This window comes from Perca fluviatilis, chromosome 20, assembly GCF_010015445.1.
Source record: "Perca fluviatilis chromosome 20, GENO_Pfluv_1.0, whole genome shotgun sequence".
Lineage (NCBI taxonomy): Eukaryota > Metazoa > Chordata > Actinopteri > Perciformes > Percidae > Perca > Perca fluviatilis.
In genome coordinates this window covers 5,033,168-5,056,654 of record NC_053131.1, presented here as the reverse complement: position 1 = coordinate 5,056,654, position 23,487 = coordinate 5,033,168, and the positions used below count along the sequence as shown (strand labels likewise).

The window sequence follows — 23,487 nt, the reverse complement described above, 5'->3', positions numbered from 1 at the left end:
AGAGTTGTACTAGGAAGTCAACTCACTGTGCCAAACTTGCCGTCGTCGTTTCCATCTGACATGTTAATTCTTAAAAAGGAGTAATTTCTGTCTTTTGTTTCTGATGTGTTGGTAGGAGCTAAGGAAGCAGCTAACTGGTCAGATATTATCAAGTTAGTGGTGGGGACAGTTGAAAGTATAAAGCAGTTGCCAAAAAAGTTGCATTAATACATGATGGAGACTCAGTGTGTGGAGAGGTCACAGTTGTCGAGGGCTAGCAGTAAGGAGTGTGTCAGTGAGGTGGATCATGTGGATCCTCATTTACATCATAATGTTTTATGTTCTTCAATGGAATGCTCGGAGTCTGATTGGAAATGGCGAGTTAAAGAGATTTGTTGATGAATTAAAAAAAAGCACCAGAATGAATATGCATCCAAGAGACATGGTTAAAGCCCTTTCTAGATTTTGTAATCCCAGGTTATGAATGTGTGAGATTAGATAGGTCTGAAAGATCAGGTGAGGGTTGTGCAACTTTTGTTAAGACTGGGTTGAAGTATAGGAAAGTTGGTATTAATTATAATCTTGAGTGTTTGGTTGTGGAAGTTTGGAACAGTTAGAATTCTGTTACTGTGCTGAATTATTATAACCAGGGCTTAATTTGAGCCGGAACATGCCGGAACATGTTCCGGCACCTCCGACGTTGGATCCTGAACCTTTTTTATTGGATCCGGCACCTCCTGTCTCACCAGGAAAAATTAATCGCCTAAATTAAAAAAATAAACTACTGTTTGTGTAGTGTTCAATGTTGTTATCTGTTTTGTTAGTCGTTATTCCCCATTGAAGTTCCACAAAAATCTTGTGTTTGCATTTTCGATGCGTTTTGAGGTGAATTTTCAGGGTAAGACAGAGGGGGGAGAGGCACGGAGGGAGGGGAGACACTTCAACAGCGCGGCGCTGCACTTGTGCTGCTTGAGATTGCTGTTATAGCCTCATTTCACTCAGGGGAAAAATGTCAAAAAGACAACAAAGTTTGCTTAACTTGTTCAAATACGCTGGCCAGTCGGATCCCAAACAAGCAAAACCCGTTTCTGCCGATCAAGAATGTGGAGACCACGGTGGGTTTTTTGGTTAATTTAATAGTCCGATGGATAACTGCTGCTTGTGAAAACTTTTTTACATTTCTCACCCATGCAGTGCATGTTCTGAAATAAAAATAAACATTGTCCTGATGTACACAAAGCATTTTAGTTTTTTTTTAGTCAGAGAAGCTACTAGGCAGTGTCATTTATTTATTTTTTTTTCTTTTACCTCCAACCCCCGTTTTGAGTTGCTGGATCCGTGCCCCCTCTGCGCTCCGGGACCTCCCACTTTACAAATTAAGCACTGATTATAACCCCTGTCAACCTTTGGTATTGTCAGATTTTGATGAGATAATGGAGAAGGTAAGGTGTCCTGTTGTATAGATTGGAGAGTTTAATGCCCATAATCCTTTGTGGGGTAGTGATAACAGGGAAAAAAAGTGTTATTGTAGAAGAATATTAGGTATAAGTTGGTAGTGTTAAATGATGAAAGGCCATCTAGGTATAATATTGTGAGAAACACCTGCAGCCACGTAGATTTATCAATTGCTTCTTTAAACTTAGCTAGAATTGGTGAATGGGATGCAATGGATAGATATACACTGTGTAGTGATCATTATTTGATTTTATGCAGGTTTTGTAGGGATTTGAGGAGAGAAGTGGAAAAGAAAGTCCCTAGATATAACTTTTCTCAGGCCAAATGGGATACATTCCAGGAGAATGCTCAAAGTATAGTAGGAGAGGTTTCTGGTAGTGAGGGTTCTGTAGATAGTTGGAATAGTCTCATGATGCATGCGGCTGCTTGCTGTACCATTCATGTGAAGCAGGAACCTAGTATGTGTGTTCCTTGGTGGAATAAAGAATGTGATTAAGCTGGAATATAGCATATACAAGGTTAAGAAAGTGTCCAATTTTGGTTAATGCAATGGAGTACAAGCGGGGCAGTAGCAAGAAGAGTTATAAAGGATGCAAAGAGGAATAGTTGGAGGAAGTTTTATGGTACTGCAGTAAGTAATTTGGTACTGCAGTAAGTCATTTGTGGTCAGCTGTGCGTAAAATGTCAGGGGTATATAAAAGATTGCTACCAGAGGTGGTAGCAGAGCAGTTCTCTATCATATCGAGACTATCTCTCCACCGTTACATATTACATATGTACGGGGATGATCCCCCTGAGGTCAGGTACGTGGATACTTCTTTAAGACATACCGGCTTGCCCGACAATGCCCTATGCTAATTCCTTATAAAGCACCTGTGGTGGCGTGGAATCACGGATTGTTTGATCTCCACCAGAGTATGGTTACATGTGTGCAGACAAGAAAAACAGAAAGTGTGGGTTGCAACAGTGAATCTGCTTACCTGTTAAGTTAGGAGCCTGTCTCTGGGCAGCCATGTGGGGTCTTGTGCTGAGCAGGCGTGAAGTCGGCTAACAGACGAAACAGACACTTTCCTGCTTTCCTTCCCGGAGTGTATTGCTGACCTAGTCAGTTCACGCGCTCTGGGAAATAAGCAGACATGTTCGATGCCTAACCGGCTTCTCTCTGCCTCTGGGTAACCCAGGTAACCATTTTTGGTTGTGGGAACGTTCCCTGAAGGTTGGTTCCCATGGAAAGTTTTCCTGACGTTTAGGGAACGTTAGTTCACATGTTTACATAACAGAACGTTTGCCTGAAGTTGCAACCTTTAGAGAACGCTCCCCTAACGTTGTAACCTTTAAGCTCCCCTAACGTTATTTTTTACATTCCCCTAACCTTTAAAAAACTTTAACAACCATGGTACCAAAAATTTAAAAATAAATATATAGATATATATATATATATACTGTATATATATAAGAATCAGAATCAGTTTTATTGGCCATATAGACACATACTGTACAATAGAGACAACATACATATAGGCACATTAACACAATATACAAAAAATACAAATAAGACATAATATCAATACAAGTACACATGGAGTGGGATGTAGAGTGCAAAGTAATAGTGCAAACGTAGTGTGCAAGATGCATATTGGAATGATAAAGTATGCAATGTGTAGGTGAATGGCCAAAGTGGGGATGACCCCACTTATCAACAGTTCAGGAGAGTGATGGCAGTGGGAAAGAATCTGTTCTTGTGTCTGGTTGTTTTTGTGTGCAGGGATCTGTAGCGCCTGCCAGAGGGGAGGAGGCAGGAGGATGGCAGCAGTGTAGAAGATGGCCAATAGCTCTTGTGGTAGGCCATGCTTCCGCAGTTGCCGTAGGAAGTACATCCTCTGCTGAGCCTTTTTAAGGATGTCGGACTCCCACTTCAGGTCCTGGGAAATGATGGAGCTCAGAAACTTGAATGAGTCCACCTTTGACACTAGGCTGTTGGATATTGTGAGGGGGGAGCACTGTGGGGTCCTCCACGTCTGCTGCAATCAGCGCGGGGAAGTTTTTCTGGGATGCCGCTAGAGTAGCAAGTAGAAGCAAAGTTAAAAGTCAAATTAAAACTTCTTATCAGCCAAGCTAAGCATAATAATAATGTGAACAATAAAATAACACCTGCCTGTTATAACCCTGCAGATTGTCAGGTCCTGGAAGGCCTTCTTTGTCTTTCTGCCCTGCAGGCTATACAGTTTTAGAACGTCATTGGTTGCCACTCGCCGTAGCATGCGACGGATGGCAGTACCTCCGGTCTAACCTCCAAAGGTTGTCAGGAAAAGTTGCTGTAAAACATATAGAAATACAAATTACACATGTAGAACAAAGTGGAGAGCTTGTACAATCTCATTTTGTAATAGAAGTCAGTTCAGTTATAATGATAATTGAATTTATGCAATTATATAGTGTTATCTTATGGCAGGGTAGGGCCACTTAATTACCATTTTGTTCCTCCTCTCCTGTTGACCAAGACTCCTGTCTAACTCCTGCAGCTCGGTGACTGTCGAGCAGGGCAACAGCAACACATCATCGACTGGAGCAGAGGGAGGTGACTGGGAGCTCCTTAAGAGCATGAGCAGCTCATCCATCTTTTCCTCAAATGTGTCCATCCACTGTGCCATGCGGGTAATGGATGTCCTCATGGCTATAGAATAATTAATGGTTTTAGATGTTATACATTATATACTATCATATGTGAACAACTTAAGTAAGTCTTGCCTCTCTGTGTGATGAGTCACCTCCCTCTGTGTGATGAGTTCTGCTGTTTACAACAACAAAAAAGGTAAGTTACTCTCAAGTTCTTTTTCATGAAATTGTATTTAATTGGAAATGGAAAATTCAAAGCCACTGTACGTTCAACTGGGTCCCAGGCCAAGCTTGCGTTACAATAGACCCATCAAGTTCTGGGAGACCGGCTGGTTTCCTGTGTGCTGTTGACTCATCTAAAAAGAAAGTTGATATGAATATTGGTCAGTTCATTTATGGTAGGTTTCTTGCACATGCTATTGCAAAAGATTAACCTATGCGGTTACATTAGACAATTGCTAAAAAGGTTACAGGCTTTACAGCATACAGCCCTCAGATGTATCGTAAGGTAAGTGTTAAACCCTAAAGCCATGGCTCTTAGGGACATATAAGATATTACGTTAACGTTAGCTAGCTAGCTACCTAGGTAACTAGCTCCATTATTTAGCTTGAGCCGATAGCCCCGGCAGTTTTGGGAAACGCTAATGACGTTATATCCATGTAACAGGCTTTACGGCATACATCCATCCATCTGTATAATGCTGGCAACCATGTTGGAGCTTTCTTTAAGTTGTTTACCAACAAGCTAACTTGTTTCCCGCGTTAGCATTCGCGATAGCAGTCTTGAGCGGAGGAAAGTCTTTACTGTTGACAGCCGACAACGTCTTTCTTGGTATCTTCGTCCTACCTTGCGTTATAACACCGTCGGTGAAGTGTAGTCAGCATATGTTTTAGTCAATGGCAGTATTTCAGTTCGAATTTGGGACTAAACAAACGGATCTTAATACCTTTTGTTTGCCCTGTTCGCCAGTTAGCTATACGGAAGTTAGAACAGGACTTCAATCGGTCACCTGAAAGCAGAGGCACTATCTTCCCCCTACTGGCGTGGGGGTGTAACGGTTGGATTTGTACAGTGAACTGAGCCACTTGTTAGAAGTGAAATGTGAAATGAAAGAAGTGAATTTTCTTAGTAGTGAAAATCGTTCTATTGATAGATTCTTGCTTTAAGTATTTTCACCTAATACAATTAAAAACGAAATCAAGCACAAAAGTATTGTTTTTAACAAAATTGTTATCAGCCTAAAAATAAATATATTCTCTTGCTATGTTGTTTATCTTACTTAGATTTTATAAGACCAATCATTTTTGAGTGAATCTAAATCCAGTGACTGCAAACCTTTTATATGCTACTTCAAAAATCATTTTTGAGTGAATCTAAATCAAGTGACTGCAAACCTTTTATATGCTAATTCAAAAACATAAATGGAGCTGGTATAAATAAACCATAACTAAAACCGCACTCAGAACAACCAAAAACAACCAAACGGGAACGTTGCGTGGAGGTACAGTGCATCCACAGGAGAACGTTTCTGTTGGTTGGTTCCCTTAATGTTTAGGGAACGTTATACCCTTTAGGGAACCAGAAACTAACGTTCCCCAACGTTCCCTAAACGTTCTGTGTTAGTGGGGAAAGCCCGGGGTGGTTGGATGTTGAAGTCCCTTGGGCGTATTGCTGGCTTGGAAAATACGTGTCTCCAGAAAAGTGACAACGCTTTGACTGTCTACGGTAGTCCGGTTGCAGCAGCTGTTTGTCCTCCCAGCTGTGTCTCCCTTTTGCTTGCATCCTCGTGAGCTGACGCGCCATGTGTGCTGGGCAGGCGTAAAGTCAGCTATCAGACGGACAAAGACACATTCCTGCTGAGCCGTTGTCTCTCTGCCTCGGGATAAAGCCCGGGGTGGTCAGATGCTGGAGTCCTTCGGCTGGCTTGTCAGTTTGCACACCCAGGAAAAAATATGTCCAGTGAAGCTGGCTTGGCAAAACAGTACGTTACATTTCCCTGACAGGCAGGTGCAGGGGACTGCCGCTGTGCACAGGAGATTTTTGGACAGTTGCCTTTCCAGGCATGCCAGGGGCTGTAAAGGGCCCTCAGGCCCTGACTCAAAGCTGTGAGAGGATGCATAAGCTGCATAGTAAGCCATGTAATATCTGCACATTAAGCCGCAATAACATGATTTTGATGACTTTCTTGTTCATAATTCTTCTTCCTTTTTGTGAATTGTATTCCCTTCCATGAGCACCAGTGGTTAAAAGGATAACAGAAGCGCTCCTGCCACTTCTTTCTTTAACTAAATATATGGTATTTGGTTTTAAAAGAAAGTTACCTAAGTTAGGGCTGTATATGTATTGGAGAAGGTAATGGTTTTAAATTTGTGGGTTTCAATTCAATTCAATTTTATTTATAGTATCAAATAATAACACAAATTATCTCGAGACACTTTACAGATAGAGTAGGTCTAGACCACACTCTATAATTTACAAAGCCCCAACAATTACAGTAATTCCCCCAAGAGCAAGCAGTGCGAAAGTGGCGGTTGGGGATGCTATGAACAGTGGCAGTAATAGTCACATTAATAATGGAACAGTGACTTAAAATGGTAGTCGTAGTAGTTCATGTCATATCAGTGCACTGCAGGGCGTTACAGGATGTAGCGTGGCCCAGCAGAGCATGGATGGACGTAACAGGAAGCAGCAGGGTTCAGCAGGACGCAGCATGACATTGCAGGGCACCGCAGAGCTTAGCAGGGAGTGCAGCAGGACCACGGCGACAGCTGCAACCAAGATCTTGGTGCCAACGTTCTCCAAGGAAATACGCTGGGTGAAGGACTCACCCAGCGTAAACTCCCCAGAAGCTAGGATTAATAACAAGCATTTCTGGGACGGGATACACACAAATGGTAATAGAAAGGGAGAGGAGAGAGCAGTTCAGTGTGTCAAAGGAAGGAAGTCCCCCGGCAGTCTAGAACTATAACAGCGTAACTAAGAGAGACAGGTCATAAGGAGGTTTGAAGAGTATATGACACGGACTGTGACTCAGTGGGTGTAATCATACCTTCCCAGCAAGGTGTCTGTTAAAGGTACAATATGTAACATTTCTGCATTAAAATGTCTAAAAACGACTGTACCTATGTTATATATTTTGTTGAGTTGTGTACTTACACTATCCTAAATGTTTCCAACAACGTTCAAACCCTGAGAAATCTATTATTTTATTTTAATGACACGGGACGTTTCATTTAGGCGCCTGTCAGTGGCATCATAACACCTTTGACCCCTCTAGCTACTCTAACTTCGTCAAAACACAGGAACCCAGATGATACGTTCGCAAGTAATTGTAAATCATACAATGTCACAGAAAGAACAATACTCAGTAACCGTAATACAGCTTGCTTCTGCCACACAGCATCATTTGTCATTGATTACATGCCACTTACAACACAGTAATACAGCAGAGATCTTATTTATTGATACATTTCCATATCGATTGATGCAGCTTAAAGTTATGTGCTACGTTGACATGTAACGTTAGGGTTAGCTCATGCTACTGCTCTGTGGGGAACGTTAACGTCATAAGGTTACAACATCGTTCAACACGTTCATGAAGTTATTTTAAGTATAACTGTTTTGATCAAGGTATGGTTAACGTTAAACAGCACTGGGTGCTAGCGTTAACATTAGCTGTATAGATAGAAGCCAAATCTAATGCTAATTTAGCCAGCTATCCCACCGTGGTTTTTCTGCCTCACTCCCCGCCGCTTTGGGACTTCAGTTGGGATGAAAGCGGACAACAGCCGCGGGGACATGACATATCCACAGTTAGCCAGCAGCCAGCCACTATTATTAGCTTACAGCAATCCGAACCCAGCCATCACAAACTCCAGCGCCGGGTGATAACAATGCTAATGGCAGTAACATAAAGTTTTATGTACCGTCGGGGAAACAGACCATATCGCCCCAGACGTCAGAGTATGGCTGGCCGCGGTGTTGTGCTGAAATTCTTTAGCGGTCTTCTTTACAGTTAAGTTTGACTCACAAATGGTGACTGTCCTGTGGAGGTGGGGAGAGTCCAAAAGCAACACCCGGCAGCCATCCTATTCATGTAGGCGTATCCTCGACCGGTATCTCCGGGGCCGCGGCTCGGGACCAGAGATACTCGGCAGCCAGCTCCAGCCACAAAGTAAGTCTCTCAGCAGGGTTGAGTAACATTACAACAAACCTTTTTCCCTCCCAGTGCTGAAAACATCCAAAAAGTGACTGTGATATTGTGGTTTTAGCTGCTGGCTACTGTTAGCTTGCTTGCTTGCTCGCTAACTGGTCAACTAGATAGCTACCAATACAAATCAAATCAAGAAAACGTAATTATGTGGGCGGAAATGCAGCTATTTTATCACAATGACATGAATAAACGTAACCTGGAAAAACTGTAATGGATAAACCCATCCATGAACAGATATTTCAGATATATCACCTGTCTACAGCCCAGCTGACTCTTCGCCTGTCTACAGCCCAGCTGACTCTTCGTCTGTCTTCAGCCCAGCTGACTCGTCGCCTGTCTTCAGCCCAGCTGTTCCTTCGCCTGCCCGGCCCACAGAAGGGTTCTGCCTTCGCCAGCCTGCTCGGTCTCCAGAAGGAGTCAGCTTTCGCCGGTCTGCTCGTCCTCCACGGGGTGTCAGTCGCTGATGGCAGCCAAAGGGGTATCGCCTTCGTTGATGGCCTCCAGAGGGGTATCGCCTTCGCCGACGCCTCCAGAGGGGTATCGCCTTCGTCGACAGCCGCCAGAGGGGTATCACCTTCGCTGACGCCTCCAGAAGGCTTCTGCTTTCGCCGACGGCCGCCAGAGGGGTATCGCCTTCACCGATGGCCGCCAGAGGGGTATCGCCTTTGCCGACGGCTGCCAGAGGGGTATCGCCTTCGTCGACAGCCGCCAGAGGGGTATCACCTTCGCTGACGCCTCCAGAAGGCTTCTGCCTTCACCGATGGCCGCCAGAGGGGTATCGCCTTTGCCGACGGCTGCCAGAGGGTATCACCTTCGCCAACAGCCTCCAGAAGGCTTCTGCTTTCGCCCAATGGCCGCCAGAGGGGTATCGCCTTTGCCGACGGCCGCCAGAGTGGTATCGCCTTTGTTGACGGCCGCCAGAGGGGTATCTCCTTCGCCGCTGGCCTCCAGAGGGGATTCGCCTTTGCTGCCGACCTGCTCGGCCTTCTGATGGGTTTCGCCTTCGCAGCCGGCCTTCAGAGGGGTTTCGCCTTCACAGACGGCCTCCAGAAGGATATCGCCTTCGCCGCCGGCCCTCCAGATGGGTTTCGCGGACGGCCTCCAGAGGGGATTCGCCTTCGCAGACGGCCTCCTGAGGGGCTCTATCTCCACCGTCCTGCTCGACCTCCAGAGGGCCTTCACCTTCGCCGTCCTGCGAGACCTCCAGAGGTTCTTTACCTTCGCCGACCTGTTCGGCCGCCTGAGAGGCTTCGCCTTCTCCGCCGTCTGCCGCGGAGCCCTCGACGTCCTGTTTGGCTGCCGGAGGAGTTTTACCTTCGCTGCCGGCCACCTGAGGGTCTTCGTTGGTTCCACGTCCACTGCCTTGGACCCCTTGCCTTGCTGGCCACAGTACCTCGGTGCTCAAGCCCCTCTGTCCTCTGTTCCCTAGCCCTATTTGGCTCTTGTGTCTTCCCTTGCCCCTCCAGGGTTGATTTATGTTGACTGTTTGGGGTCTGTTGGTTTGGTTTTTCTTGTCCCTCCTCTGGTCTCCCGCCGCCCTCCCTGGCTCTGACTTATGCTCCTTTGTTGTTTTTTGTTTTCTACACTCTGGATTAGTTTTTTGCCTGCCGCTTTCAGGACTCCCTTTGTTAATTCGTACTTTGTTTTTATGGACTAATAAATCTTCCACCTCAAACGTTCTCCTGCCTGCCTGCCTGCTCTCTGCCTTTGGGTCCTCAACTTCACTGAACCCTAACACTGCTCTAGAAACTTTAAGAGTAGGAACATCTCAAGCTCGTCCAGACATTTTAAATGTCATTTTGAGTGTTTTTTAGAATTGTGTTTGCTTGTAACGTCACTTTTTGCTGGGTTGCCAGGCACGCTGGGGTGAGGGGGAATGAGCAGGTGGACCTCATTGCAAAGGAGAGTTAAAGAAGAGAAGTCAATAGCCATCTATCATTGGGGAGAGTGGAATTGAGAGAATGATAGAGGGTGTAACAAAAGAATGGCGGAGAGGGTGGGAAAAAGAAGTCAACCTGAAGTGAGGAAAATATGCTTCTGTACATCTCCGTAAGAACGCAGACTGAGGTTGAGGTTGGGCCACTGTGGGTTAAATTACTCTTTGTGCATTGTAGGAAAACATGTTTCTGGATTGTGTGAATGTGGAAGTTGTGAGACAGTGAAGCATGTTTTTCTACAATGTAAAGCAGGGGTCTCAAACTCGCGGCCCACGGGCCAATTGCGGCCCGCGGGACGATAGTTTGTGGCCCCCGCCTTAATATGAAAGTTTAAAGTGCGGCCCGCGAGTTTGATATGTATGGTACTTTACAGTGTTGTGTGCGGAGCTGAATGAACCCACCAATCACGGTGGGGTATATGGCTCTCGGGGGCGGGACATCGGCCGGGCTTGATGCAAGCAGAGAAACATTCCTCAATGAGTGAAAGTTACAGCCGCGTTGCCATGGAGTGTTTTCTTCCGTGCCTGGCTGGCTGCCTCGTTTCTATTGGGCACATGCGGACATTCGTCCCAGCGCGCTGCGTTCACAACACCACTTATTTTAAGTTGCTGCCCAGGACATTATACGTAGCCTATATATATGTATATAAATGTATATACATTTATATAGCTCTCGTTATATATATATAACGAGGGGTTAAATTGGACCGGGGCTCTTCGGGGTTCAGCTCCGGCACATAAGCCTGCTAGTTTGTCCAGGTGTGCCTGCTTGCAGTCTAAATATGTCACAAAAAATTTGATGAAAGTGATGCTTTTGAAAACATGATATTTGAATGATGATGATACATGAATAAATGAAATTTTTTTGAAATGGCATGTCTATTTTGTCTCGGCGGAGCTGAGATGAGAACAATCAGAACACGGCAACAACCCGCCCAGAACTGCAGACATTTCACCACCGCGGGTCAACTACATAACGCCAAAGTGTCTACGTCGGTAGGATTAACAGATAAAATGCCTTCTCATAAAGCTAAAAACCCCGTTCGCAACCTCCACCGGCCGCTGTTCATGTTGCTGACCAAGCCGTTGAACCAGTCCTCACTGTCGCATCTCCGCCAGCGGTAGGGCTCCGAGCCGGCCACGGCTCGCCTCCGAGCATCAGAGTGCCCCACTCGGTGCCGCGTGTGTGTGTGTGTTGTGTGTGTGTCAACATGGGTTATAGGTCGAAAGTTGAATGAATGAGTACTTATGTCCTTTTGATTTCTTACAGGGTGAGTCGTTGCAGCCCATAACACGCTAGCATTCTGCTAATGAATGCTGATTGGTCAGTGAAGGAGTGATTACGATCGGAGATCCCGCTTGACGGCATCCGAAGCAGAGCCTGAATATCAGAGTGAATATTTCGGTGTGGTCTTTAAAACATTAGCAAACCTCTTTCTAGCACATGTATTAACAGGGAGAGCCTTACCTGTTAGCTGTGTTGTCAATGCCTCGAGAGCACAAAGGAAGCGACTCAGAGCTTGCCGTAAAGCAGTATCTCTGGCCGTATATGTGTATGACGTCATTGACATTTTAAAAGGCTTTTTAGAACAAAAAAGTTACTTTAAAAAAATCTAACACACAGCAGTGTGTTTTTTTTAGCCTCCCCTTCGAATGCAACATTCAAATTACTAGACAAAAAATTATATCCTGAGAAAAGTGGGTTTTGAGGGGTATAGCTCCATAGAGCCCCATTCATTCTGCACTGGCCTGTGAGCGCCCCCTATATGGAACTCTGGTGGAACTGCAACCAGTTCAGAACCCGGAAGTAACGAGGGAGTGGCACTTCTTGATATATTAGAAGTTCTTTGACGTAATCAAGGGGGAGGTCCCTGTTATTCCCAGGTGGCATGAACACGCCATTGATCCATTGTGGAGCAACTATGCTTGAGCTAGAGCTGTTCGGACCAATCAAATTGTCAGAGTGGGCTTTATACGATGATGGACAGATGATCAACCGTAACTGAAACTGCTGTCTCTGCCTTTGCTCTGTCGAAGCCTGCCTTTGACTTGCAACTTCTGTGATGTCTGTCTCCGTTTCTCTGATTGGTTGTAGGTCTATCCGCGTGTGTGTGTGTGTGTGTGTGTGTGTGTGTGTGTGTGTGTGTGTAAGTAAAGAGAGAGAATGGGAGAAGAAGTTTGTGTGAGGTGGACCTGGTCACCACAGACCCAAATCTTCTCAGCTGTTGCTACTGTCATGCTGCACTGTCTCTTCATGTGGCACATTATGTTTGGCACATTCACTTCTTATATCATAACAAGGTAATACAATGTGTAATCAAATGATGACTAATTAACAGTAATGCAAATGCTAAATGCCCTAATACCTGTTGATACTACAACAATGCAGAGTATAGGCTCTTAACCTTGCAGTTTTGCACATATCATGTAAGACTCCAATTTCTCCAAAACTCTCTCAGAAAGTGCCATTTAACGGTTTATTTTTAAATTTTTTTCCCGGGGTATACCCCGGACCCCCTAGAATATATATATATATATATATATATATATATATATATATATATATATATATATATATATATATATATATATATATATATATATATACGTCAATGGCACTTAGAGAGTTAATATGAGGTCTCTCTCTCTGACAAAGTAAATCAAAGTGATGCGTACGCGGCGGTATAAAAGAATATAAATAAAGAGATTTGAGAAGATTGGAATTTTTTAACAAAGCTTTTCTTGTGGAAAACCTGATGCGGCCCAGCCTCACCCAGACTCTGCCTCCAGCGGCCCCCAGTTAAATTGAGTTTGAGACCCCTGATGTAAAGAGTGTAGTGCAGAAAGGTATTGTTTGTTAGACTGACAGGGCTTGAAATTGAGGCTTTTTCTGTTTTATCTTTATTTGGTCACATTGAGAAACACCAACTGATATCCAAGGCAGTTGGATGCATCATGCAGGAATGTATGTAACAAGCTTGTGTGACCGGTGCATTCTGCGTTGTGTATAATTATTTCAACACACCGTGACACCAGGATCTCCTTAGGATGATGTCCGTTTATTTTGGTGACAAACATGAATAGACAGACCTCGTCATGCAACAGAATGACCCGCTCCAACTTCTCTCCCAAACAGTATTACAAAAAGGGGCGCATATACAATGGACTAAAATAATATACGTAATACAATAATACAGCAATGGTATGTTAAAACGTACCTGGTGACAAACATGAATAAGACATGCAACAGAATGACCCGCTCCAACTTTTACAATATACACATTAACACATACACAAAACAGAAGTTGAATTTTGCCGTGAATTTAAGCTAGCTACACTAATTCTTAAAAACTCGTAAAACAACAATAAAGTGACATGAGTTTGTTGAAATCAAGATGTGGAAAGGTTTGGACAGACATTATAAAAGTGTGGGGAACAAAAATATAAAAAATAATACAAGAAATAATGGAATAAATAAAAATAATGAATGAGCCAAAAATAAATTACACTCACTCCCAAACAGTAGGGAAAAAGGGGAGAGGAAAGGGGACACAATGTATTTTAAGTCACAGGACCACCGAAGAAGAAATAAAGTAGGGGCTCTGAACTCACATAAAGTAACCACAACAGATTTTGTGTAAATATAAATGAGATAAAGGCAAATGCAAATATGTCACTTTGACCTGTGGGGGGCAGTAATACGCTTAGCAGCGTCAACACTGCCGGAATCCTACAAGAAGAAGAAGAAGAAGAAGAAGAAGAAGAAGAAGAAGAAGCAGCACCAGCGAAACATGGCAGCCCCCTCCAAGAAAGTTTTCGAGGTCTTCGTCTCTAAAATACCATGGACTATAGCCAGCAGTGAGTCTATCAAATGGTTCAAATTACTATTCATATTTAGGGGCAGCTAGATATGCGTCTGTAGCCACTCACTGTATTTGTACATAGTTCGATAACGTTACTGTATGCAAGCTTCACGGTCATGCTGTCACCTCAGTTAGCTAGCGTTACAAACGGGTCTCTGCATCTGAAGAGATCGAATGATGTAGAACAAAAACAACAAAAACTTACAACAACAAAAACTTACCAGAGCCTTTCTAGAATCAGCCCAACGCCCAACAGTTGGTGGCAGTCATGCAACAAGTTGTTATGCCAAACGTCAATATAACAGAAGAAGAAGAACACGCATCCCGACTGTCAGTACCCGATGTCACTACCCAAAGTGAGAAGAGTGCAGATTTGAGTAGCGCATGCTCAGATTTAAAAGGTTTACGGCATAACGTGTCATACCCGATGTTAGCCGAGTCAGACTGTCAGTACCCGATCCGTTCCACCTGCACAATCCGTTCTGCGCATGTGCAAGATGACACGTATGCCATGACGTAGGCGCAGATGATAATGCTGCGTTCATGCCACCTCGAAATAACAGGCACCGCCCCACTGGTTACGTTGTTTCTGCAGCTAGATTCAGTCTAAAATAACGTTAAGTCAAACTTAATGAGAAAAGCAGGTACAGCTAAATTAAGACATTACAGTAATAACAATAAAGACAAGTATTGAGTGATTGTATTTTAAATGAGCACAAGTAAAGTAGAACTGACGTAACAGCTGTTATATATGTTAACGTTTATTTTCAAGTTTTATTTTGAGGGTCTTTTAAAGTTTACATGCTGTCTCAGCTAGCGGTTAGCCGAATTAGCTGTTAGCTAAACTAACGTTAGCTTAACTGTGGAGGCTAACGGCAGACCGCTGCAATCAGCTAGCGGTTAGCCAAATTAACCGTTAGCTAAACTAACGTTAGCTTCCCGGTGGAGGCTAACGGCAGACCGCTATAATCACCTAGCGGTCCGCCGAATTAACCGTTAGCTAAACTAACGTTAGCTTCCCGGGGGAGGCTAACGGCAGACCGCTATAATCACCTAGCGGTCCGCCGAATTAGCTATTAGCTAACTAACGTTAGCTGGAGGCTAGGGTGTGAACATCTTGCGCATGCGCAGAACGGATCGTGCAGGTGGAAGCGGTGCCGTTATTCCAAGGTGGTGGTGGAATGAACGCAGCATTATCATCTGCGCCTACGTCATGGCATACGTGTCATCTTGCACATGCGCAGAACGGATTGTGCAGGTGGAACGGATCGGGTACTGACACAGACCGGCTCTGGTCGAGCGCAAATGTGAGTAGCGCATGCTCAGATTTAAACTGTTTACGGCATAACGTGTCTTACTGAAATTTGTGAAATCTGTAAAATAATAAACTTTTCTCTTTACATACAATAACAGAAGATGGAAATCATTTCGAAAACGTTTTAGCTATCTATGATTATTTGGTTGCTAACGTTAGCTCAAAACGCCATTCAAGTGACAGCCTTTGTTGTGTCTGATTGCTAACTTGTAGCTAGCAGTCATTTCAAAAACGTTTTAGCTCTCTATGATTGTTAGATTGCTAACGTTAGCTCAAAACGCCATTCAAGTGACAGCCACTGTTGTGTTTGTTTGCTAACTTGTAGCTAGCAGTCATTTCAAAAATGTTTTAGCTATCTATGATTGTTTGATTGCTAACGTTAGCTAAAAACGCCATTAGCATCTAGTAGGCTACTTGATTGCTAACGTTAGCTCAAACCGCCGTTAGCATCTAGTAGGCTACTTGATTGCAAACGTTAGCTCAAACCGCCGTTAGCATCTTGTAGGTTACTTGTCGCAAAGTGACGCATGCGCAACTCACATCTGCACTCGTCGCAAAGTGACGCATGCGCAACTCAAATCTGCACTCTACTCACTTTGGGTAGTGACACCCGATCCGTTCCACCTGCACAATCCGTTCTGCGCATGTGCAAGATGACACGTATGCCATGACGTAGGCGCAGATGATAATGCTGCGTTCATGCCACCTCGAAATAACAGGCACCGCCCCACTGGTTACGTTGTTTCTGCAGCTAGATTCAGTCTAAAATAACGTTAAGTCAAACTTAATGGGAAAAGCAGGCTACAGCTAAATTAAGACATTACAGTAATAACAATAAAGACAAGTATTGAGTGATTGTATTTTAAATGAGCACAAGTAAAGTAGAACTGACGTAACAGCTGTTATATATGTTAACGTTTATTTTCAAGTTTTATTTTGAGGGTCTTTAGTTTACATGCTGTCTCAGCTAGCGGTTAGCCAAATTAGCTGTTAGCTAAACTAACGTTAGCTTAACTGTCGAGGCTAACGGCAGACCGCTGCAATCAGCTAGCGGTTAGCCAAATTAACCGTTAGCTAAACTAACGTTAGCTTCCCGGGGGAGGCTAACGGCAGACCGCTATAATCACCTAGCGGTCCGCCGAATTAGCTATTAGCTAACTAACGTTAGCTGGAGGCTAGCGTGTGAACATCTTGCGCATGCGCAGAACGGATTGTGCAGGTGGAAGCGGTGCCGTTATTCCAAGGTGGTGGTGGAATGAACGCAGCATTATCATCTGCGCCTACGTCATGGCATACGTGTCATCTTGCACATGCGCAGAACGGATTGTGCAGGTGGAACGGATCGGGTACTGACACCGACAATGTGAACGCTGGCAGTCTGAAAAACAACGTAATCAAAGCCGGTCTACGGAAAGCCATTCCACTCCCTATCCAGCCCCATTGTACCGGATTTTGGTTGCAGTTCCACCAGAGTTCCACTGGGGGTGATCGCGGTCCAGTGCAAAATGAATGGGACTCTATGGAGCTAGACGGCTAAATTTGTCTCTTTCGCCTGATTGTCGTTGAGAAACCTCAGATTTGATTGTAGTTTTTGCAAGTTCAACATGGGTTATAGGTCGAAAGTTGAATGAACGAGTACTTATGTACTTTTGATTTCTTACAGGGTGAGTCGTTGTAGCGCATAACACGCTAGCATTCTGCTAATGAGTGCTGATTGGTCAGTGAAGGAGTGATTACGATCGGAGATCCCGCTTGACGGCATCCGAAGCAGAGCCTGAATATCAGAGTGAATATTTCGGTGTGGTCTTTAAAACATTAGCAAACCTCTTTCTAGCACATGTATTAACAGGGAGAGCCTTACCTGTTAGCTGTGTTGTCGATGCCTCGAGAGAACAAAGGAAGCGACTCAGAGCTTGCCGTAAAGCAGTATCTCTGGCCGTATATGTGTATGACGTCATTGACATTTTAAAAGGCTTTTTAGAACAAAAAAGTTACTTTAAAAAAATCTAACACACAGCAGTGTGTATTTTTTTAGCCTCCCCTTTCGAATGCAACATTCAAATTACTAGACAAAAAATTATATCCTGAGAAAAGTGGGTTTTGAGGGGTATAGCTCCATAGAGCCCCATTCATTCTGCACTGGCCTGTGAGCGCCCCCTATATGGAACTCTGGTGGAACTGCAACCAGTTCAGAACCCGGAAGTAACGAGGGAGTGGCACTTCTTGATATATTAGAAGTTCTTTGACGTAATCAAGGGGGAGGTCCCTGTTATTCCCAGGTGGCATAAACATGCCATTGATCCATTGTGGAGCAACTATGCTTGAGCTAGAGCTGTTCGGACCAATCAAATTGTCAGGGCGGGCTTTATACGATGATGGACAGATGATCAACCGTAACTGAAACTGCTGTCTCTGCCTTTGCTCTGTCGAAGCCTGCCTTTGACTTGCAGCTTCTGTGACGTCTGTCTCCGTTTCTCTGATTGGTTGTAGGTCTATCCACTTGAGTGCAGAGGCATTTTTTTTTTCCTGCTTCGGTTAAAACACGCCCCATTATCACAGCCCAATGCAGCAGTATCGGACTCCTATTCTGACTAGAATCTGAGTATGACAACCTCAGGCTAGTGTAAGTGACTAATAGGAACAACAATCTTTAAGATTGGTCCAGTATTAAGCTTGAACACTGTAACAGACAACATTATGGAAAAGATCCCTACGAGCACTTTTAGCGTGGCTAGATCCAAAATATTTTCTCACCTAAATCGGTAAACAATGTGTTTATTTCAACCAAAACTAGAGTTACGATTGCCTTATTAACTTAAATTGTAGCTTGTTTCGCCACTGCCGAATGAAGAGAAACTCAAGATTTGTGCTTGAAATGTGAAATGTCCCTGCTTATTTTTCAGGGGAGATGAGGGAGTACTTTGGACAGTTTGGCCCAGTGAAGAAGTGTCTTCTTCCATTTGTAAGTTGTCACAGCATTAGAATGACTCACTCTACTGTTATACAGGCAACTATTTAGTAGGGATGCACTGAAATGAAAACTCTTGGCCAAAACCGAAAACCGAAAAAGAGGAAACGAAAACCAAAACACCGAAAGAAATTATGCCAATTATTAGTACCATTGCATTTATGGCTATGACTGTGTACTAACTTTACTAAAATCAAGGCATTGCAATTGTATAAATTAATATTGAAGTTTATTTAAAAATATATCTAGCAGAAATATGGCTACAATCTGATAGTCACATACAGTATATAGTAGCCTAAGAACAGAATAGCTTACCTATTATTATTATTATTATTATTATTATTATTATTATTATTATTATTATTTGAGGCACTTTCTTGCAGGATTTCACTGAACATATCAGACAACGAGGGTGCATACCCCTCATCTGGTGCAGAGAGACGAGTCTTTTTTTCTGCGCTCTGATCTCCTCCTGCGCTGGGCGCTGCTCCGTGCGCGCTCCGTCTCCACGCGGGTTCTCCGCATCCATCGCGGCCTGCATCATTTCTTGTGCGCCCTGCTTTATTTCCGCATCCAAGTAATGGTCTTTATAACGTGGATCAAGTACAGTCGCGATGAAGTGCAGAGGATCCGAATAGATCTCACTGAAACGTGTGCTGACAGTAAGAGCGTACTTTTCATGGTCCGTCTCAACCTCTTTGCTTAGGAGACGCTTTGCAGGTGGTACGGATCGGGTACTGATACACGTGCAGGTCGCGGGGTTTCTGCTTGGCGCGCATCATTTTTCGGCGGACACTTTGTTTCGGTGATAAAAGTATTTCGGCCGAAAAACGAAAATGCCCTTTTGGGCCATTTTCGGCCGAAAATTTTCGGTGGCCGAATATTCGGTGCATCCCTACTATTTAGTGGTTCTGTTCATATCATAGTTTTTTGTTCATATCACAGCCTACACCCTTTCTTACTATACTACTGCCTTATTGGTTTATTGTTCATGCTTTACATTGATTCAGTTGTATATCTATATGCACTTTGCTACTGTTGGCACAGATTTGATGGAAAATATTTTTTTTTTTTGTTCTTATATTTAGTGTGCGCAATGACATTTGGGATGCATGTAATCTAATGACTAATAATAACACTTATGATTACTGATGACCCTTTTCCTATCCATTCATTTCCATTCATACCATGATGTTTTAGATTTTTTTTTCTTCCAGGCAGCCATTGGTTACTGTTTTTCAGTATGGTATTACATAATCAACATACAGAGACTTAAAACCTATAAAGTTATCCATCCCAATGATCAACATTTTTTCTTTTATGCTTGCCAAACCTGCAAAATGTTCCAGAGTTGCTTGTATCTGACTGTGTGCTGTGTGTTGCACCAGGATAAAGAAACAGGCTTCCACAGAGGCTTCTGCTGGGTCGGATTCTCAACAGAGGAAGGACTGAACAATGCACTTCAGAAAGACCCACACATGCTGGAGGGAGCAAAGGTAAAACATAAGGTGATCTCCATCACAGAGCAAGGTCTTGTGGGTATTGTCGTCATCGTTAACACAACAGAAGCTTAGTTTGCTGTAGTTTCACATAACACCATAAAACCATAACCAGGGTCTGACCAGGTAAATCATTTACTAAGGCTGCGGTCGAAAAGTCAAAAAATGTACCCCCTAAGTCCTTTACACAACACGACACAAAACTTTTCATTAACCCTGATGGTAAACGTCTTGAGGTCAAGAAAAGACATGAAAGAGAATTCAAAAGGACTTAGGAAAAGACAACCGCATTCAATATCATTATTATTATTATTATTATTATTATTATTATTATTATTAAATGGGTTGAAATCTCTCCCATTTAAATATGTACGGTGTGTACAGGATTTTAACCTTTATTTAACCATGTAGGCCGTTAAGAACAGATTCTCATTTGCAACGGCGACCTCGCCAAGAAAAGCATAAGTGTGCAAGACAACATACAGTTTCACATTCAATACAATAAAATAATACAGAATACAAAAGGCTACATAAAGTACAGGTTAAAGGTGCTCTAAGTGATGTGACGCGTTTTGTAGGCTACAACATTTTTCGTCACATACAGCAAACATCTCCTCACTATCCGCTAGCTGCCTGTCCCCTGAACACACTGTAAAAAAAACGCTGTCTCTTAAGACAGCTCAGGCTCCAAAAATGGCAACAAAAACAAACTGAACGATAACAAACAGTGTTCCAGCCAATAACCGTCAAGAAGCTGGTTGAGCTGGTTGAGCCATCACTGCATTAGCGTTAGCACGTAGGCTACGTCCACAATGCATATTCATGACTCATATTCATGTTGAATTCGTATTCATGAATTCAACTCCTTGTTGTCGGTTATTGGCTGGAACACTGTTTGTTATGGTTTGTTGTGCAGATTGGCGTGGTTTGTTTTTGTTGGCATTTGTGTCTATACAGACTGCATTTTTTTTTACAGTGTGTTCAGGGGAAAGGCAGCTAGCGGATAGTGAGGCTTGCTGTATGTGACAAAAAATGTAGCCTAAAAAACGTGTCACATCACTTAAGCCTACTTAAGCACCTTTTAAGTAGGCATTACAAAGCAGGCGCAAAGTGAGGTGTAAGTAAGTCGATGGATATGCGAAAGTGATATGGTAATAACACAATATACATGAATAGACAGTCTATTACTGCTGAAATGTAGTAAAGTCAAGTACAGTTAGTGCAAATTGTGGTCTAGTTAGTGATGTAGATCAGTAATTACACAATATATATGAATAGGCAGTCTATATAAATGCTGAAATGTCGTAAAGAGTCAATATACAGTTAGTGAAATGGTGATGGGTCGCTTAAATTTTTGCTGTCGCAAGGACTTGTGGGAGGGCATTTTCCCCCTTTCTTTTAAAATGATGGTCCCGTGTATCCTCTGCTAAAGGAGATAATAAAGGAAGCATCGAAGCACCTTTTCTTATCACTTGGACAATTTCAACGGCTCTTATTATGGCTGCCACTCAACTACTTCTGGGTCATTTCACTCTGCTAGGAACCTTTTGACTATTTGACCGCAGGCCAAATATGTCTTTGCCATGTCAGTTTCATGTCTGACCTCTGACTTGCAGGTCAGGAGTGAAACATTGGTAGTTTATGGAACAAAGGAATTGTATAGTTTGGCCTTTCTGTTAAATGTAGGGCTGTCAGCATTAATGCATTATGCTCAGCCCTTAATCACATCGCGATTAACACGTTAATTCTTTTTAATCGCATGCCGCCATTTATTAATATTTATTTTCACTTTACTCGGCTTTGCCTGACAGTTGGTTTTATGTCGGTTAGCCTAATAGCTGGTTTGATTTGCATTGAGAGATGATTTTATGGAAAGTACCCGATACCAATCTCTAGGTATGGTGAAGGGTATGTGATGATGTGGGGCTATTTTAATTCCAAAGACCAAGGGAACTTTATCAGGATGCATAGTATCTTGAATCCATGAAATAACTGGCCTATAAAAATCTGCCTGCCTCTATGTGAATTTAACATAGGGTGTAATTACCTTGCTGCCTGGCTGACATATGCTGGCTGTGTGTGCTTTTTATACGTCATACCGTTATACAAGCTGGCCACACCCCTGCCGCCGCCTAGAAGAATATATATAGTGCGTAATATATACATATACAGAGCATATATATATACAATACCAAAGTGTATGCATATGTCATGGTTGTTAGAGAGGATATTTCGTGGTATTTCGCTCTCTTTCGTTTTTGTTAATTTTTCGTCCTCAAACAGCAAAGATATAAAATCAGAGTGAGTATCAATGGTGGGACATCACACAAGCGGAACGTCCTGTCCAAATAAAAAGCGTTTTCAGCTCTGTTACGATTTTGTGTTTGCTTTGTTTAGTTCGTAAGTGCCGTACTTCACTGCTTACGTGAGGTCGATTTTTTTTAATCTTCTTGTAAAATAAAGCCGGTAGTTTGCGAGGCGATGCTAAGAATACCAGTTTCTTCTTTTCACGCCGATGTCTGGATTTGTGATCTCCTTTGTGCCCTTTTGGCTTTATGTTTTTAGACACATCTGCTCCCACGTCTCTTGCGCTTCACGGTTTTGTCCTGTATTTCTCCTCATCAACCTCTTCCTGTTCGCCGAGCACTGGGCTTCCGACATGGCAATAATACCTGCTTATGTGCGGGTGCATGTTTCAGGTGATGAGCTGTGCCATACGCCAAACATGATCGCATTACGTTTTGTGCTAGCCGGATGTCACTGATATACAGCTTGCTGTATCTTTTCATTGAGCGTTTGCGTACTGGTGCTTGGCAAACTTTATACGGTCGGTTCTTTTGGCGGATATCTTAAGAATTGGTTTTCCAGCCACTTTCCATAAAGCGCCGATTTGCGCAGTATACGTCTTATCGATTAAAGCCCATGTGACAGTCTTCATCTTCAGCGACGGCAGCTCTTCTGGCATCATGGCTTTCGGATGTCTTGTGCCGATGCTTCGGGATGCTCTATCGCCGGTCTCTCGTTATCTTAGCGGTCCGATACTTCCATTCATTATCGTTGAATGTGCTTCCCGAGCTGAAGCAGAAATCTTTAGCCTTCAACCGCTTAAACTTCATCATGAGCCCGACTTCCCCTGGTCTTGTTCTTTTCATGATTCTTCTAACGATCTTCGAGACCACTAATATAGTGGTGCAATTATACACGGAGTGATCACAGCTGGTTTGTTCATCATCTTGTCGGTTGTGTCAACTTGACATCCTTCAACCACGAACTTTGGAGAGAAGTTAGCTGCACCGAAAGGCAAGGCTGGTTAGTGCACGCCCGTTTGTTGTTGAATTTAATGGTTCGCTCTCACTGGGTTCTTTTCACTGTTGATTCTTCCGCCATTAAATTGTTATTTATATCTTTAGGTTGAGGCCTGAAATGTAAGTAAAAGGTCAAACGCTCAAGGGGTCTTTTAATACTTCTAAAGGCACTGTATGTATGTGTATGTATATATAGTATGTATGTGTGTGTATATATATATGTGTGTATATGTATATATGTGTGTGTATATATATATACAGTGCTGCAAAAGTATTCGCCCCCTTGAACGCTTCACCTTTGCCAAACATTTCCCAGGCCCTCCCAAACATAAAGATA

General features: G+C 43.3%; 1 protein-coding gene across 1 annotated transcript in view; it reads left to right on the top strand.

Annotated features, from left to right (window-relative positions):
• The first annotated feature begins 13,920 nt into the window (after positions 1–13,920).
• LOC120549016 (SRA stem-loop interacting RNA binding protein) overlaps positions 13,921–23,487 on the top strand; it is a 14,589-nt gene continuing 5,022 nt past the window's right edge. Inside the window, exons 1-3 of the mRNA XM_039785564.1 lie at positions 13,921–14,058; positions 18,282–18,340; positions 19,735–19,842. Of these exons, the coding sequence (XP_039641498.1) occupies positions 13,992–14,058; positions 18,282–18,340; positions 19,735–19,842 (234 nt within the window). The 5' untranslated portion in view covers positions 13,921–13,991. The remainder of the gene's footprint in view (positions 14,059–18,281; positions 18,341–19,734; positions 19,843–23,487) is intronic.